This window comes from Lemur catta, chromosome 4 (assembly GCF_020740605.2).
Source record: "Lemur catta isolate mLemCat1 chromosome 4, mLemCat1.pri, whole genome shotgun sequence".
In the NCBI taxonomy this organism is placed as follows: Eukaryota; Metazoa; Chordata; class Mammalia; order Primates; family Lemuridae; genus Lemur; species Lemur catta.
In genome coordinates, this window is record NC_059131.1 from 21340789 (window position 1) to 21363356 (window position 22568).

The following is a 22568-nucleotide window of genomic DNA, read 5'->3' on the forward strand; positions in this document are numbered from 1 at the left end:
GGGATTGGACACAGGTAGTCTGTGTTCTTAAAAATGATGCTGCATTGCTTTCTTATAGCAACAACTACCCTCGGGGTGTTCCTAAGACTTAAATAAGAGAGACACTGCATGTGCTTAGGGACAAGTGGAGGGAGTCAGAATACACACTGGGAGGCCCTGTGGCTGGTGGGTACTCTGCCTTCAGCCCAGCCTTCAGTTCCACCCTGTCACCGTCACCAGGTCCCTGGGGAAGTGCCATGTCTCCCTCGGCCCTTGGTGTCGGCCACCTCTTGGGGATATTGACTGGCTCTCCAGCCCGCAGTGCCTCGTCCACTGGGGGAGACTCACGGATGTCAGGAACGGGATAATGAATCACGAATTAGTTCCATGCCACCCTCCCCCTGGAACACAGCACGCTCCCTCCCAGGGGAGGGGGCACACCCAAATGAACAGTGACACTCCGAATGGGAGGGCGCTGGACCTGCTGCAGTGACTGCGGACCCACAACCCTTGTTAAGGCTGGCGCTTCATGCATCATCCCTAGGGCGCTTGCTATAAATAGGTGGTAACCAACAGTTAGTAAAATAAGAGAGGACACACAGCACATGGTACCAGCAGGGCAGCCGAGCAGGGAAATGGCCAGTGCCTGAACGGGCTCCTAGGGCTGTATTTAGGGCCCCATGCCTGCCACCCCTTAAAGAATTGTTCCTCCTCAGTTGAATGGCTGCTAACAGAAGTGCTTCCAAGTGCACCAGTGAAGGCGGAGGCAAACGGAGGAATGCCAATTAGATGCAATTATCAGTTTTCTTACACGTGCGTGGGTACATTGCCTGCCTGGGGCATTGTCTTAAATGTTAGTGAAAGGTGCAGATGTGCTCTGTTTAAGCAAAAACTAGCATCATAAACAGGGTTTTCCAGCACAGAGAGATCCTGCTGGAAGACTTGTTCAATAGTGGGATTCATCTACGATTTCTTTATCACAGCTTTGCCCAAATATTTATCTGGCTTAGAAAATTTTACTTTCTGTGTGATTTTTAAGAATCATGTTGTTTAGCCTTTTACAAAAGTTGTGTGATTTAGGGCAAGTTCCTTAACCTCTCTGGACCTCAGTTTCTTCATCTATAAAAGGGGGACAATATAGCACCAGCGAATGAGCTGATGCACGTGGAAGAGCTCAGCAGCACGGGTCTGGCACACAGCAACGCTCGGGGAACAGCGGTTATTATTGCTGCGTGAAGAGGGAGCAACAGGACAACAGGCCTTTGCCGTCTGAATGATGGAACTTTAAAAGATGCCATGTGTCTCTGAGCTCACCTTGTCACCTTCCCAAGGCCCAAGCTCCTCATCTGTAATGAGGTGTTCAGGCTGCAGTCCCAGGTCCCTAAACTTTGTTGCTAACCAGACTTTCCTTCAGGTCTTATTTTTTTTGTTTTTTCTCTCTCCTTTTTTTTTTTTTTTTTTTAATGGAGTGAGGAATTGTGAGGAGGGGTGTTCAATTGCCTTGTTTGTTTTTGTGGAGACAGAGTCTCCCTCGGTCACCCTGGGTAGAGTGCAGTGGCATCACTGTAGCTCACTGCAACCTCCAACTCCTGGGCTCTAAGCGATCCTCCTGCCTCAGCCTCCCCAGTGGCTGGGACTACAGGTGTGTGCCACCACGCCTGGCTGGGGCTTTTTTTTTCTTTCTTTTTGGTAGAGACCAGTTCTCATTGTTGCTCGGGCTGGTCTCAAACTCCTTAGCTTAAGCAATCCTCCCGCCTCAGCCTCCCAGAGTGCTAGGATTACAGCATGAGCCACTGCGCCTGACGGAGGGCTTGTTAAAAATGTGGATTTTGACCTGCACTTCCAGACATACAGATTCTGTAGGTCTGCAGGGGCCCGGCAATCTGCATGTTTAACAAGCAGCCCTCAGAGGTGACCTAGATGCAGACGGTGTAAGGACACACTTGGAGGAACCCTGGGCTGGATCTAGTTCCCCCACCGGCTGGCCAGCTCACTGCTGCACTGGCCAAGTCTCTCATCGTGCCTGTAACTGGAGGTTTCTGGGGAAAGCTGATAATGACACAATTAGCCCAAGAGTCTAACCCGGGGACCCCCCCACCCGAGTGAGTGGACTCCCCATCCCCCTACCAACTTCTCTCTTGACCTCTCACATCTTAGGGCCTCCTGCCTCCAGAATTGGCATACAGTGAGGCTCTATGGCTAAAAACGGGGTCTTGGCTTCCTCCCTGTCCCCTGCCTGGCATAAGATAGTCTGCAAGGCCAGCAGGGAAGATGCCAGGATTTCTTGGAATTGGATTAGAATACATTATTTATTTAGGATCTGAGGGAATCCAAAGGCAAGGGCCCTCCACTATTGGGGTACTCGGCCAGGCCTACAGGGCCTGAGTGCCGCAGGTTCCAAGGAAAACAAAGATCCCCCCTCGAATGGTTCTAAGGAAGGGGGGCCGGGCCTGCAAAGCCTCCTTTCCAACAATGCCGTCATCCCCAGAAGGGCGTGCTTGGAACATAACGGCTCTAGCTACAAATTCTATTAACTGTAATAGTTGTTCTGTGGTGAATGGATAATGCATTTAGCAGAAATAGACCCAATCAATTTATATGAAACACATAAAACTTTCTCATTGGAATTGGCATCTGTTCTTGACTTGCAGGAGCATGTGTGGAAATGGACAGTCTGTCACCCTCACTTCTGGGCACATTAGCAGTGCCACAGGTTAATTGGGCCAGATAAAGTGATGGCTCCCTTGCGACATGGCCCTTCAGCCCTTGGAAGCGTGGAGCTGGGAGCGGGAAGGGACTCCGACATTGTCTACTTCAAGCCTTGACTTTTTAAAAGCAGCAGTTTCTCTGCCCCCATCTGTGTTTGCATTAGCCCCTCTCACGTGAACGCTGTTACCAAAGGGTTTGGTGACGTGCCCAGCAGGGAAGGCCATGAGAGGCGGAAAAGCCCCAGCCACAGCTTGGGGGTGCAAACCAGCCTGGCCCTGCGGGTGTGCTGACTCCTAGTCCAGTGCTCTTTCCAAGATTCTGTGTACTTTCAATTGCTTTTATCCCCCTTTGGCAAGAGATATACACTCAGAAAATGGTAGACCAACCTGTCCCCATAACATTCAGAGACAAGGCTGTGGTTTTGATGTCAAGGCTCCACAGTTAGGACTGTGGGATTGGGTCCAAAGTTTGAGCTGGTTCTTGTGTTAGCCGAGCTAATGCCCTTTGGCCCTCCCTACACAGCACAGAGGGGTAAGGAAGCTGGGGCCGGCCATGGGCCCCGGGGACCTGTTCTCACCTGAGCTGTTTAGGGAAGGAGCGTGGCAGAGCCTGCTTGGACCTCTGCACAGCTAAGATTCATTGCTGCCGGAGATGGAGGGGGTGGGGGAGAGAGAGAGAGGGAGAGAGGAGAGACAGGAACCTGGCTCTGCAGCCCCACGATTGCATCAAACCAAGCATTTGGTTAGCGTAATTGTAGTGCGAAGCTGACAAATGTGATTTCCCTGGACTTGATAATACTTGCCCCATTTTCTCTTTCAGCTTCTTCATCTGATTAGCTGACATGACTCAGAGGCTTCCAAGAACGCTGCACGGAGCACCTGGCCGGGCTTTCCCCTGCCCGGAGGCGCCAGCGGCTCAGCCCTGCTCTGTGGGCTGGGAGGTGAGGAAACCCCAGACCTGGGAATCAGACCGAGCCCCTCCTCGCGGGGAGGGCTGGTGTGGGGATGTGACAAGTGTTTGGGGAGCTTGAAGGTCCGTAAATGTTCTCAAAAGACCCCATTGGGCCTTAGTGTTTCTAGGAGTTGCTCTAACGGCCGCCTAGAGGGGAGCTGAAATGCCACCAGCCACCTTGTTCCAGCCTAGTAGACACTGACAGCGCTGAACTTTGGAAAGAAAATCTTATTATCTTGTCTCCCGGATTCTTTGTCAGAGAGCTGGGAGCTGATTTGTTTACCGTTCATGCCGGGGCTCCTGTCTGGGACTCTCATCCCTGCTCTTGTCCCTTTTTTGTGTTTGGAAGTAGCTGAGTTGGGTAAAAGAATGTAGACTTCCGGGTGACATCCTGGCCCCACACCCTACCAGCCACGGGACTCTTACATTCTCCTATACCATTTTCCTCATCCCTGACTTGGTAAAAACAGCAACTGCCCCCAGGACGGTGCGAGGACTAGTTGTGGAAGTAACCGGGCCCAGGGTCGACCATGCTTGACGACTGTCCCTTTCCTTCCCTTCCCCTCCCTGGCCTGTCCCTCCCAGATAGAAGCTCCGAGTGTGGGTTTGCAGACACGCCCTGCGTGTTCACAGGCCCCTCTCCTCCCCGGGCCAGAAGCTCCAGAATGATGAGTAGCGGGTCAGCCTCGTCCCTGCTGTGGCATGGAGTAGCCGGGCTGTGCTTGCGGGGTGGTTGGTACTGAGTGGTGTGGCCCTACCCTTGGCCTTCATGAGTCTTCCTGGACCGCATCTCCTCCCAGACCCCTCCTCTGCCTTCTCTCGCTGCAGGCTCTTGTTCTACCACCACCATTTGTTGCCTTGTGGTCTCCTCTGCTAGTCTGGGAGTCCTTTGAGCTCCAGAGTTGCGCTCACACCTCTGACTGTGCAACCAGCCACAGAGGACGTGTGTGAGGACTGTGCTGGGCCTCGGGGAAAGCTGGGGAGGCCAGCGCCCAAGGCGTGGCCTGTTCTCCCTGACCGGGAGGCTGAATCCAGGGCTCAGTGGACATTGTCCTGAGGGTGGTGGAGAAAGATAGCCCTGCCCCCCCGGCAAATCCTCCCAAAGAAAGCAGAGACACCCTCACCACAGGTGTAGGGGTCTGCAGCAAGGTGGGGCTGGGAGACCTAAGTCGGTGGGGAGAGATGCCTCCTGCCGCTGGAGCACAGCAGGGAAGGGGTGTGGGGAGCCTGGCCCAGCTTCTCCCTCCCCTGAGCTGCTGCCAGATGCAGCAGGGGGTCCCGGGAAAGCAGTGGCTCTTTACTTGGTGTCCTGACACCTTCCTGTGGAGCCTCAGGTACATGATATGTCTCCTAAGGCTGCCCAAGGATGTATTTGGCTCAATGTCCTTTTCCCTTTGAGTTGGGGTCACTCTGGAAGAGAGACGGAACGCTGACCTGTAGCCACTGCCTGAGGCTTGCTCTGAGGCTGGGGTCAGGGATTGGGGGAGGTTGTGTTCCAGCTGCTGTCCTCTCCAGCCTCTCAGGCAGCCCTGGCCTCTAATTTTATTTGCAGGTGGTGGGGGAGTCATTGCCGCTTGAGCCACCGCATGATTTCATTAGTCTGAGTGGCCACTGGGCAGGCCCTTATTGACGAGCCTTTTAGGGACAGTAGGAGTTATGTGGCAATAAACCCAGGAGTTGGGCAGGGTGGATGGCTGCTTCCTAAATGCTGGCTGCGGAGGGGCTGGCTGCTGACATCTGAGATCTGAGCTCAAGCGTCCAGCTGCCCACTGGTCAATAGATGTTTCTGGAGTCCCTGCCATGTAATCAGTGCCGGTGGGTAGGCTGGGCAGGTGGCTGAGGCCGTGTTTACTTAGCATACTAAAAGGGGAAGTCTGGCCTCTTTCCTGAATTTATAAATTTATGAACTCCCTGGATTTATCACGGTGGGGGGGGTCATAGTTGACCCAGAGCCAAGGAATGAGTGGGGTGAGTCAGTGGGCTTGGGTAGCAGGGAGGCACGTTGAACGGGTAAGTTAGACAGCTGCCTCCCTTCGGTTAGACATTGTCATGAGCCATGAAACCAGGCGGGAACCAGAGAGAGCTGTGAGTTAGTAGGCCAAGCTCCCCTCTGTGTGGAAAAGTGGAAAGGTGTTTTGAGATTCTAATTAAAGGTAAAAGCAGGAGAGGGGAGGGGTGTTGGGAAAAACAACCCTTTCCCCGGGGTTTGGCAGCTGGATTCAATCAAGGCAGGAATCAGAAAAGGCTGAGAGTTAGTCCTGGGGCAGCTTTTCCGAGAACAGAAACGAAAAGGTTTCTTTGAAGACAAGGCAAAGCTAACATCTAGTTAATAAGTTGGTAACTGATGAATTTAGTGGCAAAGGTATAAACCTATGTTATAAGGATTTCACATTATAAGGAGAAATTCGAGATTTATCATTGATCTGCTGTTATTTTCATAAAGACTTATCTTTTATAGGAAACAGAATGTGGGTGGACTGTGTGGTGTACACCCGCTTCTCCAGGCTACTCGTGTCAGAAGACGCCTCATGTGCCCAGGCACCAGCGCCCACTAGGGGGAACCCTGTGGTTTGCTGGTGTGGCGTCCGGGCAGCCTTAATCGGCTTCTCTGGGGCTGGGCTCAATAACCACCAGGAACACACTGGGCTTGGAGACTGATTCTAAGGGACTTCCCCTTGACATGAAGAGTGGCTGAGAAGCTGCACCTACGGTTCGCAGGCAGAGGCTGAAGAGGTCTGAGTTTGAAGCAGCCAGAGCCCCCAGGAGAAGTCTTCCAGCCTGAGATATGCCCAATAGGGCAGCTTTGGAGGGGATCCGAGCTCTGGGGGAACTATGCTGAACCAGAAGCTTTTGGGCTTTACCCATGATGAGGTAGCCTGCCTTTGGGCAACAGATAACCTTGGCTTTGGGCCCAACCCTCTTAGGAGGAAGAGAAATCTGACGGTAAGTCTTGCTTTGTTCAGCACAGGGGGAGTGGTTTCGAGGAACTAAGTGGAGGCAAGAATACCAGCTTGGTTCTCCCATTTGGGTGGGGCCTGAGTATTCCCCAGGCATGGAGGAAACTTGTTCCTTTGTACAACTTCCAGAGGCCTTCTTTGCTCAGGCAATACAAGAACCAGCTTCCTCTTGGAGCCCCATAGAATGTAGGTGATGTTCCTTCTAAAGGTTCACCATTTCACTCTTTAAACACACATCACCAGCCCAGATCATAGCACGTATCTTTCTTCTGCCTTTTGCAACAAGACATCACTTTGCTCAGATTTGTGAGTGGAACACTTACCTGTAGGGTCAAAGATGGGGGTTTGTCTTGGTGCATTTTCCGTGGGTTTTGGCTCCTTGTTTGGGTTTCTGTCAAACAGATTTCTTGATTTGGGTGCTGCAGTCTGTGACATCTTTTCCTCCCCACTGACTGGAAGAGAGAAGCCCCCATTGGCTGAGTTAGGTGAGGCTCATTTCTAGGGAGAGATGAATCCACACTAGGAAGGTGGGAGAAGTAGGCTTAGGTTAGGGAGGGGTAGCAAGGCTGTGGTTTGCCAGGGTTGGGGAACAGAGTGCCAGGGACAGGGTGAACTCACTGGTGAGGTAGCAGTCCAGGCTGATGGAGATGTTGTTGAAAGCCACAGTGGCTCTGGATCCTTGTCCCCACCATGCGACTATCTGCAGCCAGAACCTGTATGTGTCAGGAGGAATGTGTGTGAGGAACAAATGGGCTTGGTAGTGTCTTATGCTTCAGGCACCCAGCACACGTGTGCAGATCCCTTGGCTCAGAATGTCAGTTTTCATCAGCATTACCTAACCCCAGAGCAGTGTGAGAGGACAGCAGTCAACACCTCCCCTACCTCTGCAATGCAGAGCACTCCCCCTTCCAAAGTGGTGCTCCATGATGTCAGTGGCTGACCCCTGGCCCCTAAATCCAGTGTGGAGTTTGGGGCCTGGGACAGGACTTCCTGACAACCCAAGGAGAACACTTTGCTTTCTGGATGTGCAGGGTGCTTGGAAATGGGTGGGTTGATACTCAGCTGGGGCTCCGCAGTGGGGCTGAAGTCACTCTGAAAATATTGAAATGCTTCTACTCCAACTGAAAAAGAGCCACTGTCCCCAGAGCACTCCCTGCCTGTTGCTTCAGGCAATCTGGCTCCTTCCCCGGTGCCCCCTGAATTTCCCAATTAACCAGCAACCAAAGGGTTAATCCTTTGGCTAGCACAGCTGGGTCTTGTCCAGCATCAGGTCAGGTTGGAAATATTAAGTGATTTGATTATCACCCCTGGGAGTGTTTGTAACCAACGCAGAAGGGTAAGGTTCATAAAATATCCATTGAAATATTGTTTCTTTCTAGCTCTTTCATAGCCTTGGAGGGCCAGGTCCTCAGACTACAGCCAGGGAAGGCTTCACAGTGAGATACATAGAAGAATACCTTTGGTTTGTTTGTTTCCTGGGAAATCACCTCCCTGGAAGGCTATCAGTCAACCAGCCCTTTCCTGCTGTAAAGTGAGGGTTTCTTGAGAACCTTTGAAACCATCCCCACCCTCCTGAGAGTCAATCCAGAATGACCTGCAGACCAGTGTGCAGTCTCTGGCACGGCTGTTAAAACATCGGGAGAGGGAAGCCATGCCCACCTGTCGGTGGCTGGATAAAACCCGTGTGGTGTAGCCATACAATGGAATGCTACTCTGCAATAAACAAGAATGGACCCAGAGACATGCTGTAAGAGGGATGGACCTCAAAAACCTTATGCTAAGTTAAAGAGGCCAGACAGTAAGTTAAAGACCTCATATTAAATGAGTCTGTTGATAGGAAACTTCTAGAGTAGGCAAACCTATGGAGACAGAAAGCAGAGTAGTGGTTGCCTGGGGCTGGGAGTGGGAACGGGATTGACTGCAAACTAGCACAAGGGCTCTCTTTGGGGTGATGAAAATGTTCCGAAACTGGATTGCGGTGCTATTTGTGCAACTCTATAAATTTGCTAGAAGTCATTGACTTGTACACTTAAAGCAGGTGAATTTTATGATATACAAATTATAGCTTGATAAGGCTGTTAGAAGAAAAGGGGGGTGGGGAGGAGAGAGAGAACAAACCCGGGTGGCAAGAGTGGAAAACCCGAACATTGGTGGGACCTGCAGTGTGGAGAAAGCGGCTGGGCGGGTGCAGAGGACAAGAAAGAGGTTGTCAGCAGCAAGAGGAAAGGCACCACGGCAGAAGAACCATGAGGGAAAAGAACGTTTGCTCGTGAGGATCTGCAGGAGGCAGCAACACTGTAGCCAGTGAGTACACGCAGCAGGGGCTGGAGGCCCCGTCCCACCCTGAGCAGAGGAGCTCTGGCCAGCATGTGGAGGCTCAGAGGCTGGCTTGGTTCTCCCTGGCCAGAGGACAATGACTGCCTCCTGTGGAGGAAAGCCTTGAAGTCAAAAGGAAACTTATCTAAGCAGCATATTCATGATTGATTATTCTTAACTGAACGACTCCGTACATCTGCCTGTGTCTTCATCCGTCTTGTGACACCTGGCCATTCACAGATAATCCTTTCTGTCTGAAAGTCACAATCAGTGGACCCAAATCTAGTTTGATTCTAAAGAAGAAAAGCCTGAATCTGTTGTAGCCATGGACAGGCCATATTCCCCACAATGGGGTCTACGTGTCTGGCTCAGTCAGGATGGACCAGCAAGGAGGGCTGGTGGTTTGTTGGCTGTGGGAGGAGGAGAGCCCAGTGGAGAACCCCCAAATCCTGTTCTGGGGTGCTTGGGCATGCTGGATGGACAGCCTGAGAACCTCCTGCCCTGCCCGTAGCACTCGGGAACACGCCTCTGAGAGGCACCTCTCATTCCACCTTGATGAGCAGCTATTTGCATTTGCTCCACAGCTATCGTGTTTTGGGCCCTACCTTAGGCCTATGGGGGATTGTAAGGCACTCAGACAGGAATGCTGTGTTCAAGATGCTTACTGTCCAGTGGAGAGAGGAAGCCTGTGTACATCAGTGTAGAATAAAGCAGAAAGAGGTAAATGCCATGTGAAGGTGTAGAAAAAGTGCAGTGAGAGCTCAGAGGAAGGAGAAAGTACACCAGGTTGGGGAGACTGGGAGGCCTTCACAGACGAGGTGGTATTTAAGTTGGTTTTGAAGGCAGAGAAGGACTCAAGGACGTGGGCGTGGGGGTGCAGTGCCAGGAGGAGAAGACGTCGGGGGCAGAGGAGGTGGTAGAGGGATGCGTCAGCAGGACAGGCCCGTCCCGCTTGGGTGAGAGGGGCAGGGAAGGAGGTAAAGATGATGAAGATATTCAGAGGCCAGACAAAGAGTTTCATGGAAAATGGGGAGCCATTGCAGGTTTCTAACAGGACAGCGTCAAAATTGAAGACCTCTTTTAGGATGATTATGATGGGATTGGTAAGCAGGATGAGAGGACGCAGGAGGAAGGCAGGGGTGATTGCGTGAGAGGCACTTCTGCACACGTGCCTCATGCGCCTTCATCAGGTTCCTCTGGGAGCCTTGGCAAGGTTGCAGCCATGATTCGCGCCCTCTCCCGCCCCTGGTGTCTCCACAGAGGACACAGTCCATAGATGAGTTCCTGGCTTGGGCCTGTGTAATCTCCGGCAAAGCCCAGGCCTGGAATTCTCACCTGAAAACCAGGGCCCTAACACTGCTATCTCATTAAAGCAGATGCAAGCGTTAGGGAAACGCGCCTTCCAGGTGGCAAGAGAATAGGCACTTAGAATAGAAGGAGTCTTGTTCCTTGGCAGAACCATTAGGAAGGCACAGCGGCTGCACTGCAGCGAGTCAGGGCTGCCAGCCCACCTTTCTTCTCCTGGGTCATCAGACCCTAATCTGTCCTTCGTAGCCTGAGGGGCCAGGGTGGGCACTGATTTCAATGCTGAGCTGTATCAGGGGTCTACCTTCCAGGAGGCCTGAGGTGCCTGAGCAAGCAGATGGCAAGCATGTGCCTGCGGGGTGCAGGGGGAGGGGGACAGACTCCCTGTGGTCTCCTAAATGGGCCTTCCAGGGAAGCTGCACATCTCCCGCCCCTCTCCGCACCTTCCTTCCTTATTACTGAGAGATCAGAGCTGCGAAGTTCTCTGACAGCCACGGGGCCTCTTAGCATGGATGGGATGATGCAAGCTGGGGCTGGAATGGCTCCTAAATAGAAGAGTTTCTAAAGTGCTCTGCAAGACGATGGCAGTGGCAGCTGCTGTATAAAAGAGTTTGATTGACATTGGGAATTGCACATATTTTGAGTCAGGAACACTTATAACAATCAGATGCGATCAGATGGCGACATGAAAACATGCCATGCTGCCTCTGTTGGCCCAGGGGCCACACTGCCAACCTCTCCCCAAGGCTCCAGACTCCGGAGGCTGCAGGGCAGGGACAGGTGGGAGGAAAGTGGCCACAGGAGGGTGTGGTGGTGTGGGGGGAAAGGTGAAGCAGAGGCAGTCTGGGGAGGGGCCTGGGAGTGGAAGGGATAGGGTAGCGAGGGTGCAGCAGGACCAATCCAGGCATTGCTTTTCTGTGGGGGTGCTGGCCAAGAGACCAGGCGGGCACCAGGGCCACCCAGGTTCAGGCTTCACTACTGTGGATGGCACCTGGCTGTGTGTCTTTTCCTGACCCTTAGGTGAAGAACAGGTTGTTTCTGGCTCCACTCACCCTCTCCCTGCTGGAGATGGGCAAGGCTTCCTCAAGTCGCTCAAAGCCTTTCTTGTCCAACTACCCCTTCCTGTTGAGGCTCCCAAAAAGTACAAGTACCACGGCACTCTCCAGAGTCATCTGTGACTTCAGGTTTTGAGTTCTACCACTTACCAAGTGGACACTCTGGGTGTGAGGGAAAGTTCTGGCATGTACTAGGTGGACACTGTGGGTCTGAGAGAAAGTTCTGGCATGTACCAGGTGGACACTGCGGGACTGAGGGAAAGTTCTGACATGTACCAGCCGGACACTCCAGATGTGAAAGAAAGTTCTGGCATGTACCAGGTGGACACTGGGACTGAGGGAAAGTTCTGGCATGTACCAGGTGGACACTCTGGGTGTGAAGGAAAGTTCTGGCATGTACCAGGTGGACACAGTGGGACTGAGGGAAAGTTCTGGCATGTACCAGGTGGACACTGTGGGTCTGAGGGAAAGTTCTGGCATGTACCAGGCAGACCCTCTGGGTCAGGGGGAAGGCAAGGTCCCTGACTCATTACTGCCAAGACTGCAGGGGCCAGGTGATTCTAATGAACATGCAGGGTACTCCACTGCCCCCACCTCAAAGCTTCAGCCCTGGTGGGGAAAGGATACCGAGTCCCTAAGGCCAGAAGAGCCATCCTCTTCCTCTCTGTGGGCAGCCTGATCAAGGAGAAGGGAAGAGTGTGCTCTCTGGGGTTCCTCCCACTCTCTCCCCAATCTGTGTGTTGAAGACCATGGCAGGGGAGCCTCCTCTCTGCCTGAGTCCTTAGCAGAGGAGATTTGCTCCCTGCCCCCTGGTAGTTCATACCTGCTCAGCTCTTTCTGTTTCTCTAAAGAAGACACTTCTGATTGCATGGGTTGTTGTTGCTTTTTCTCTTTTTTCTAGCCAGTGGTTTGGAGCTTGTGGTTAAGACAGATTTGGCTAGGGATCTTGGTTGCAGGCTTTGCATAGAGAACACGTCCACCTTGATTTGTCTTGTTCAGCTTTACAGAGAGGCCTTTTGAAAATCGGCCCAGTAAAGATCTGGGAGGTGGCATTCGGGCAGTGGGCCAGGTTTAGAGGGACAGCTTTGGAACTGGGTGCCTCCCAGCCTCACCAGGAAGATCTCTGCCTAGGAAATGAGGATGCTGCTCACGTACAGCTTGGAAAATGCACAGTCTCATTCAGGCAACAGACTGTTAATGGACAGTGAATATAATGCCTTATTTGCCACCCTGCCAGCCTCAGGGATTGACAAACCTAATTAAGTTCACTTAATTATTTTAAGTAGCTGACAGAAAGATGTGCATCTGAACGTGGACTGAGGGGACAGCCACGCTTTGGAGGGAGAGAGCAGGGAGTGGCCAGACTGGGTACAGGTATTTGCCGTCTGGGCACCATGTCTCAGATTCCTCCATCGGCCACTTAGTGGGCTCAGAAGGAGGGAGTGTTCTGCATCCCGTTTTGCAGCTGGGGCTTGTCTGGGCTCTGGCTGCTTAGGATAGAGCTGGCAGATACTGCCGAGGAAAAACACTTTCTCCAATTTCTCACTGCGCAGTTGATTTGCTTGGCAAAAGTCTTCTAAAATGGACTGTCACAAAGCTCGGGTGGCAGGATGCATTTCTATTGGAATAATGTATGTGATGAGAAAGCCCTGCAATGTCTGTCTTACTATCTAAAGTAACTGACTTCATTCCTGGGTGAAGAGGAGGGGCTGATGGACCACTTTGGATTCCTGGGACCAGCCCTGGCCACATCAACCCCAAGCAGGGCTGGGCATGTGTGTCCTGGCTCTAGGAATCTTTGGCCCCTTCACAGTGAAGTGGGGACAGGCTGGGCATTCAAGGCCAGACTTGGGAGTTGGTAGCATCCCTCCTGCTCAATCCCACTCTCAGAAGTGGTTTCCTACCTCCTGACTTGGTTTCCCATCTGGGCATAGTAATACCAGGAGCAGTGGGGCAAAGCCCATAAAACAGAGCTTCCAGGGCTACCAGGGCCCTAGAAGTCTTTCACAATGAACCTGGCTTGGTAAGGAAGCCCTTCCAGAACATAAGAGGGAAAATAGATTTTCAGTCAGGCTGAGCAAGCACTCAGAACCGTCAGCATTCTCAGTTCGAGGCTTCCAGGCACTGACTTTGTCTGCTTGCTTTTGGGGGCTGAGATGAAAGGATCCTGGCTCCTTCATGTGCCCTGGCATGTCCCCAGTTGGAAAGGCCTGCCACAAGGATGTTCCACCAGACCAGATGGAAGCCCATCTCCAGCAAGTTCTTGTTTTGCTCACATTCTCTCAATCTGTGTCATGTGTACTGAGCTCTGCTGGGCCCCAGGCTTTGAGTGGAAAGGCACAAGGGAGCATCTTGCTTCCCGGAGCCCTGGCCCAGCAGGGGAGGTGCCTGACTACAGGCTTGAATGTGCCAAGTGTCCTGGGGGGGTGGAGGGGGAGGCAGACAGAAAGAGAGAGAAAGGGTGAGGAGGAGGAGAGAGAGTAATGAGGGGAGAGGGCACACCCTGAAAAATGGCCGGAACCTCTTGGGAGCATCATTTGACTTGCCTGGTCACATATGGAGACAATAGCAGAGATAAGACGGGAACTCAGACCTCTCACTCCTCACTTTTCCTGCCACCCTTGCAGAACCATCTGACTTCTTTAATCTCATTTAGTCTCATATGTACTCCACACTATTGGGGACGTACAAGCTCCTTGGGACGACTGGGGATGTGGGGGGCTGTCTGGAACTGGAAAGCCCCTGCATTCATTCTTCTCAGAGAGACTGGGACATCTGCATCCCATTTCTCAGAATGCATGGATGTTCCCTCTGCCCTGCATGTCACCGTGTTGCTGTGGTGTGGAGGGCTGAGATGGTGTCAGAGATGGCACCACTTCCAATGATGAGAAGACCAAGGAAAAGGGTGGCTTCTACCTCCCTTCTCCCCTGACAAGAAACATCTTTATGAGAGTGAACTGGCAGTCTTTCTGCTTGGTGGGGCTAAATTTCAAAAAGTAGAGTGAAAACTGGGCTATATACTTGGCGGGACCCTGGGCGAGTCCCTGAAACTTTTAAGGTGCCATCTTGGTTTAAAGAAATCTACGTAACATGGGTATTTTCATAGTGGAAGCCTTTCTTTAGCATGAGAGATTCTAATTTATTGTTCTTGTTCTATATTTTTATTAGAAACCTATGCTTCATTGGGCACTATTACAAATTACATAGCTCCCCCTCTGCCCTTAAGCAAAGATTATTTGAGCACCTACTTTGAGTCTACAGGCTTGTGCCTGTAGATAGGAGCATAGAGATGCGTAAGGCTTGGACCTTGTTCTTAACCATTTAGAACAGTCATGTCATTCTTGTTATTCACTGACCACGGGTTGCTGAAGTCCCTTTTAGTTCTGCCCCCTATGGAGCTATAATCTACAAGCTGGAAGAACATTGCATCTGGGCAGTGAGAGAGAAGTTAAGAAAGACTTAGAAGAACTAAATGTCTTGGAGAATGGTAGAGCCATGGGCAGAAGTATCACTCAGGAGTGGGGTGCACTGGTGGGGGCCATGCTGAAGGTGTGGGTGGGACACCAACCAGGCAGCTGAAAAGCCAGGTATGGGATGTAGGTGGACATATAGATGTATGAGTAGTCTGCATGGAGGCAAGTGTGGGAGTCATGAGCATTGATGAATTTCCTGCGGGACAGCACAGGTAGAATTGGATTCTCCCTGGCTTCAAATATCAGAAGCCTAATTAACCCCTAAATTCCAGACTTTGTGCCTAGGGAGAGGAGGGGCTGAGAACACAGGGCTGGATTTTCAGAGGCATTTAAGAGTTATGAAAAACATATGCATCTGTTGACTTGTAAGCTGAGCTATGGATGTTACCAAAAAAGTGTTGAGCAAATCCGAACACCCTGTTATTTTAAAGAGGTTCGCTTAGTGCCATTTTGAGCAACTGCCTCTTAAACCAGGTTCACGGGCTGGATCTGTCTCACTGCTTTGCACTCTTGATTGTGGAAACTTAGCAATCAAAAGCAACAACTTGTCCCAAACGTCACAGTAAATCAGTATTAGAAATAGGATTTAAAGCTCAGAATTGCTAATCTGCTCCTTGCTCCAATGATCTGGGATATTTTCTGAGAAAGAAACAGGGCCAGATCCTTCCAGAGATGAATGTTTGATTTGTACATATCAATGCCTGGTTGCACACTGCATGCTGAGCCACTGGTCATATCTCTTCTCCTCTTCTTGAAGGGCGGATGGTGCTTACCCACAGCTGGGAAAGTGCAGAGTCTCATTCAGACAACACACTGTTAATGGACAGTGACTATAATGCCTTATTTGCCACCCTGGCAGTCTTAGAAATTGACAAACCTAATGAATTTCACTTAATGATTTTAAGTAACCCAGGGTTACTTAAGGTGGTCCAAGGCTGTTCTGTGCCAATACAGCCATTTGGAAGGCAGCTGAGGAAGGGGCTCTCTCCTCCAGCTCCTTCCTCCCCCATTTCTGAGCTCCATTCATTTTCCATTGTGTCCCTCACAAGAGCCTCCAACAGTCTCCATGCTCTGAGCTCCCCATCCTCCAGCCTCTCTCTGTGCTCAATGGCTCTTTAGTACCCACAGCCCAAAGTCCACAACACCTGTCCTAATGCCCACACTCACCCTCTCCCAAGGAGACTGCTCAGGATTCTCTGACACAACCTAGTGGGCTATTATTGAACCCCCAGAAAGCATTCCTGTCTCTAAGCCTCTGCTTGCCCTGATGGTCTTCTCTGGCCTGCCTGTCTCTTTCCTATTTCCATACAACCTAAATTTCCCCCAAGGGCCAGCTTATAGTAGGCCCATTTTCTCTGTGATAGGTCCCCGGACTGCTGGGTACCTGCAGGTCACTGCACTATCTGAACACTGGCCAGGATCTGTTGGACCCTGCACAATGCTGGTGTCTTACTATTTGCCTCTTGGTGCATGTGCTCTGTGTCCTCACCAGTGTGCAGGTCCTGTGATCCAACAAGGTACTGGTAAAATACCCCTTTCCACCCTCTGTGCTTGATGGTGTCTTAATATATGTTTGCTGACAACAGGACAGCCAATGACACTTCTCCAGTCAGTTCCTGTCCCACCCACAAGAGACCTGGATCTGCCATTGTATGCCAGGACTTCCAAATGCAGTTGCACATCAAAGTTACCTGGGCAACTTTTAAAAACTGCAGATTCCTGGTCCCAATATGTGATCTACTAAATCATGATCTCAGATCTAGAACTCTGGGAAAAAAGTGTTTTCCAGATAATCATAATGTTCATTCAAGTTTATAAACCATTGTCCTATGCTGTCCTACTAGTTTTAAGCCTTTCAAAAGTATTTTTCCTGTTTGTTTGTTTATTTATTTTTGTTTTTAGAAAGGAAACATTCAGGGAGAGAAATTCTGGAGGGATTTCTGCCAGAAAATAAGACTTTACTGCATCATAAAATTTTGGGAATGAAACATTCATACCTTAGACTAGACCTGGAATTTATTATGAGACTTTGTAGAGAAGAAGCCTGATCAATGAATACTCAAAGTAGCTGAATGAGGAAGTGGTATTCTCAAGCGATGCTCTTACAGATGCCCAGAGATGAGAGCGGCATTCCCTGGCTTATTCCATTATACAACCTATCATTTTTTTCCTCTAGCCCACTTCTCTTATTTGTGCACACAGCTACACTACATTACCCAGCATTCTTTGTGTTAGGTGTGGCCATATGACTGAGTTCTAGCCAATGGAAAGGGAGCAGAAGTGATGACTCATAAAATCTTCCCATTTGAGATTGCCTAAGCTCTTTGCCCACTGGCTGGCTGAATGCAAAGGATTCCAAGGCCAGAGAACAGGGAGGACCACAGGGTGGAAGGGGCTTGGGTCCCTAATGACCAGGTGGAAGGCCACCCACCAACCAACATACTCGTTTTTTACAATATTTCACATGGAATAGGAAATACATTTCTTTTTTGTATAGCCTCCAGGATTGAAGGTGCACTGTTACTCCAGGTAGTGTTACCCTGACTCACATGGCATGTAGCACATGCCTAGGCACTCAGGTGTGTTCAGTGCACCTGGCACAGTCAGGTTGGTGACTAACCCATGCAGAGGATCCGAGTGATGGGTAAACTTCACCCTTGGCTGGCTGCAGGACTCTGCAGTACTCTTCCCTCACAGCTGCACCCTCCCTCCCACTGCACACTCTGAACTACTCCAGGACTAGGGACATATCTGAGCAGGGCAGGGTGTATTAAGGAGAGGGGTCCAGTGCTCTGGAATGCAGATGCAGTTTTCTTGCGCTTGTATCTGTACACACAGGCTTCAGGCTCACTGACCTGGTTTCTGTCCTGCTCTGGAGGCCTGGACCCTCATCTTGTCCCTGGTTTTTTACCTGACAGCCTCCCTGACAAGATCTTCAGGTGGCCCAGGCTCTCTCATCACAGTCCTCTCCCATCAGCTGCTGATTGTGATAACACCTGCTGCCTGTTGTCACTGAGAGTCATAGAAGACTTTTTTGACCATGAGAGCACTGCATCTGAAAGAGGGTGGGATTTTGAGCTGGGAAATTGTGCCTTAAATCCTGACTCTTGTGCTTCCTAATTGCATGCTCTGGGCAGATTATTTAACTACTCTGAGCCACAGTTTCTCACTGATAAACTGAGGACACTAAAATCTCACTTACGATGATGAGGATAAATGGGCACATATACTTGACTGGCTGAGGATGCAATCCCTCAACTTCTGTCCTCAGTCATGGCTCCAAGAAGCCGAGGCCACGGGCTCAAGGAGGAACTGCAGCCCTGTCAAAGTCCCCTCAGCCTTGCAGGCTTCCAGTGAAGCCAGGGACTCTGCTCCCATGTCCCTGGCTGGGAAGGTATGGAGAGTAAAGTCAAGTGTTTTGAGCACGAAGGGTTTTGAGCCCCTTGGGGAAAGACCTGATGGGTTTAGTCAATGTAACTTGCCTGCTTGGCCTACAATTGCCATGAGACCACCATTTTCTCCAGTTCAAAGAACCGACTACAGCCTAAGGCCAATAAGCATGTCGAAGTCCCCAGCCCCTGCAGCTCTGGGAAGGGATGCTTGTGCTGCCATAGCCAGTTAGGAGTGGAGAGCACCTTTTGTTTTCTTCATCCACTGTGATGAAAGGATGGGTTTTGCCTGAGTTTATAGACTGGGAGCAATCTGACAACCCTCAGGATGTTGGGCAGGGGGTTGGTTGAGATGTTCCCCTCCTGCCCCCCGAACTTTGGAGCCTGCGGGGCTACTGTGGGGTAAGTTCCTAGTTGCTGATAGTGAGTGAAAGAGCAAATGCAGGCCCACCTGGGGCGACAGTCATTGCCCTCTGGTCTCTGTTGGTGGGGGCCCATCTGGTACGGGGAGAGGTGCCTGCTGGGAAGTGAGGAGCACCAGTAGCTGTGGATTTCTTGGGGCTCCTGCTGCTCCATCTCCCTGAGCCTCCCTTCCCCCGGGACTCGTGTTCTATGATGTCACCATCTCATCTCCCTGCTGGCATCCCCGATTCAATGGCATTCTCTGGAGCTGGGGCTGCACTGCTTGGCTAGGTGAGCATGTCAACAGGGCAGTAAGTATTGGTTGGCAAATGCCTGGGTGATTTCGAAGGTTGGCAATCTTCACAGGGCACTGGTGAAGTGGGAGGAGGGAAGGAGGACCTCTCCAGAGGAGCCACTATGTGTAACAGTAAGCTCTTGAACCTCTGAGGGCTTCAGTCCTCTCATTTGAAAATGTGGGATAACATCTGCCCCAGCTGCCCAGTGGACAACTCAGGTGGTGAAGGGGCAAAGTACTGTGAGAGGGGACGCAGGGCCACCATGGGCAGAGAGACATGGGCAGAGTGCAGGAGCCACCGAGAGTTGGCACAGCCTGTCCAGCGAAGGTGCAGCAGGCACTGGCGGTGGGGTCTACAGGGGAGTGACACTCATTCCTCCTCATAGGTATCCCCCTATTCCTGGGCAAGGATGTGGGGAGGCAAAGCAGTTGCAGATGGAAACTTTTGGTGGAAGAGACAGGCAGGAGGGGAAGAACGGAGGGACTCACACAAGGGGCCTGCCCTAGGCTGTGTTCTCCTAGGGTTGGAGAAGGGCTCTATACAGCACAGCGCACCCACTTCAAGGCTGGGATTTCCTGTGTCAGGCCTTGTGGTAGTGAACTTTATTCTCAATAAAAGGGCGATTTGTTAAATGTATAGTATAATGAAATGTATTTTTTTTTATATCTTTGTTAGACTTGGTACACTAATACATTTGCAAATAACAAATGCGTATCAGAACCTATGCCCCAGTTCTGGAGTGGGAACGTATGGAGTGGGAATAGTCACAGGCACCTAGAGTGGTGACTCAGAAAGGCCCAAGGGGAGGGGCACAGTGGCCTGGCAGGACAAGGGGAGAACCCGGGGAGGTGTGAAGAAGGAGCGGCACAGGGTGGGGCTGGGTGGCAAGTGCTCTGCAGCGGGAGTTTGTGGTGGGAACTAAGACGATGGATTTCAAGGGGTGAGTGAAGCATCAGGGAGAAAAAGTTCAGCAACTGGAAATGAGTAAGAGGTGTGGCCTGAAAATAATCCAGAACTTAAGTATTTTGTTAATAACAATGGCTACTGTTTCTCGAGTTTTCTACCACATGCCAAGCACTCGCATCATTTCCTGGGGCGGTACGTAGGAAGCAGACAGGCCTGAGGATTAAGGGAAAATTATTTCACCTCGTTAGCCCTCAGATTCCTCATATAAAAAAAGGGACTAATTATAGTATCTATCCCAAGGGGCTGTTTTAAGGATGAAATGAGATAATGCATGTTAAGTACTTGTTACAATGACTGGCTCCGGTAAGCACTCAACAAATGCTAGCTCTAATCATTGTCATTTCAAGCTCCTCAATGGCTCTGTGAGGAGGCTAGGATTCAATTTACAAAAATGTGGATTAAACACAACTTTTTTCAGGGGTGTGTCTAGTCCTGTAAACAGTCTTACCAGAAATCCCTGGATTCCCACTCATTGGTATCTCCTACTTCTCCACAGAGGAAAGAATAAGAAATGAAAATATCCCCTAACACTTTTCTCATCACAGAAAGATGCTACACAAAGGGAGAATATTATTATTGATCACACCCCAGATAAAATGGAGATTCTAGAGATGGTAGAAATTGAACAGGAAAAAACAATACCTTGGCTCTATGGAGTTTCTGGTCTAAATACATGAAGACATAATTCTCAGTTTAACCCATCTCTTTTGCAAGATGCAGTATGAAACACAGGGCTGATCGTTTAGGACAAAAGATGCAAAGGGAGCAGGAATCTAAATATCTCCAGAGGGAACGTTTTTTTCTCCTTAGACTATGCAGATAGTGCACAGCTAAAAGCCTTTCTAATGATAGTGCTGGGGGCTGGAGCCTACACAGGTGTGATAAGTTATGTACTTTATGTTTGACTGTAGGATGGCAGTGATTTGTGGGACATGATTTGATCCATGGTGTTTCCAAATCCATCTCACAATGAGTTGAACTTAGCACCCGCTTCTGCTCTGTAAGCATGTCAAAGCTTAGGATGGTGTGGGAACATTGTGTTTAATTTCATAAGAAATATGATTATAAAGAGGAAAACTAGGGGTATGTCTCAGCAAAAGATTGACAATTAGAATAGAGGGAGAGAACTTCCATTTCGAGAAAAGCTAGAATTAATTCTAGCAGCAAGAGTGGCAATTGAACAGGGGAGGTGGAGCTGATGAAGTGGAGAGAGAATGAAGGAAAATAGCTATATGAGGTGGATGTAAAGTAATCAGATAACTTAAGCACACATCAAGCCAATATTTGAATTGGTGTTGTCCTTCAAAATTACCTTGAGAGCATTTATCTGTATTCCAGGGATACTGCTCTTGCTCAAACATCCTTGTCACTGCTCTGGGAGATTTTTCTTGTTACTATTTATGGTATGGTTGTACAGTTAGCATAATTTCATAATGATGACAGACTATTGCATTAATTCTATCACTTTGCATATTTGTAAATGGACAGAAGAAATAGCATTCCATGGATCAACACCTCCCTGTTGCCAGCCTTTATATACCTAACACATATTCATGGAGCCTCCGAAGGACTACTGTGGCAGGTGCAATGGACTAGAGCTCTTTTCTCTCAAGTGCTCAGCTCTCTCTCTCTTCACAAGCACCAGGGCACACAATTAAGATCAAAGTCTTTCTTATAAAGTGATTCTGACAGGACAGTGACCAGAGACAAAGAAAGCACAGGTACCGGGCAAGTCCCTAAAGAGAATTCCTTGTCACAAGAGTAACAAATGCTGTTTTGGTTTATCTGATGGGACACAGGTGTTGCTTTGATATACAGAATACTTTGCAGTAGTATTTGTTATAAAGTGACTTTTATCTGTTTTGTTAGACACAGGCTGAACAGAGGAAGAATGTTAGATGGATTCCAACAAGTGAAATTCTCAGTTCATTCAGCTGGAATTTGGAAATATGTGCAATTTCCCTCAATACATCATTCTGTCAATGCATATATATTGGGCATACTATGTGTTAGGTATGGTGCTAGAGGTTCAGGAAGCAGTGATATAAGACAGACATAATCCCTGCCTTGTTGGTGTGTATATTCAGATATTAAAAAACAGATAGTAAAGAGTGACAAGTTATTATAGGGATGTTTCAAATGCCATGATTTAGGGGTCTGGGGAGAACTTTTTTAAAAAGTGAAGGAAGAGTGGTATTTAGGGAGATGGAAGGCAAAGGAAGTGCATTAAGGTGAAGAGAATGGCAGACAGAAAAGCCTGCAGGTAAGAATTTAGCATGGTGCAACTGAGTGAAAAGAAGTTCAGTGTGGTTACTGGGCAGATTGAGAGAGGAAAAATGGTATAAGGAGGGGCTGGTGGAGTTAGGGTTGGACAGATCACTGGTAGGCCTAAATAAAGGTCTCATTAAAGAGTTTGAAAGGCATCCTAAAAACAACAGCAAGCCATGGAAGGATTTCCTAAACAAGAAAATGGTTAGATTTATGTTTAAAAAGTTTATTTATATAAAGCCCAAGGGCTATGACCAGTGTCTAGAGCCCAGGAGCTCTTTAGGGTTAAGCTCCAAGATTTAATAAATAAGCTTTAAAAATGTTGTAATGTGTGGAGGTTGGGGAATCTGGGAGCAGAGGCGATTTGGTACAGCATAGGGAATAAAGTTCCTGCCACCTTTAAGGGCTGGGGTTGGGGAGCTGTCAACGAGGCAGGTGCTGAACAGCTGAAGCAGGGGCTGCCTAAGGAAGCTTCATGGGATGTGGGCAGGTGGTACCAGGT

The 22568-nt window shown here is 49.9% G+C and overlaps 1 protein-coding gene across 1 annotated transcript in view; it reads right to left on the reverse strand.

Moving 5' to 3' along the window:
* ALK (ALK receptor tyrosine kinase) overlaps nucleotides 1–22568 on the reverse strand; it is a 632376-nt gene that overhangs the window by 63354 nt on the left and 546454 nt on the right. Inside the window, exons 10-11 of the mRNA XM_045549323.1 lie at nucleotides 7215–7309; nucleotides 6920–7048 (exon numbers count right to left, since the gene is read on the reverse strand). Coding sequence (XP_045405279.1) covers nucleotides 6920–7048; nucleotides 7215–7309 — 224 coding nt within the window. The remainder of the gene's footprint in view (nucleotides 1–6919; nucleotides 7049–7214; nucleotides 7310–22568) is intronic.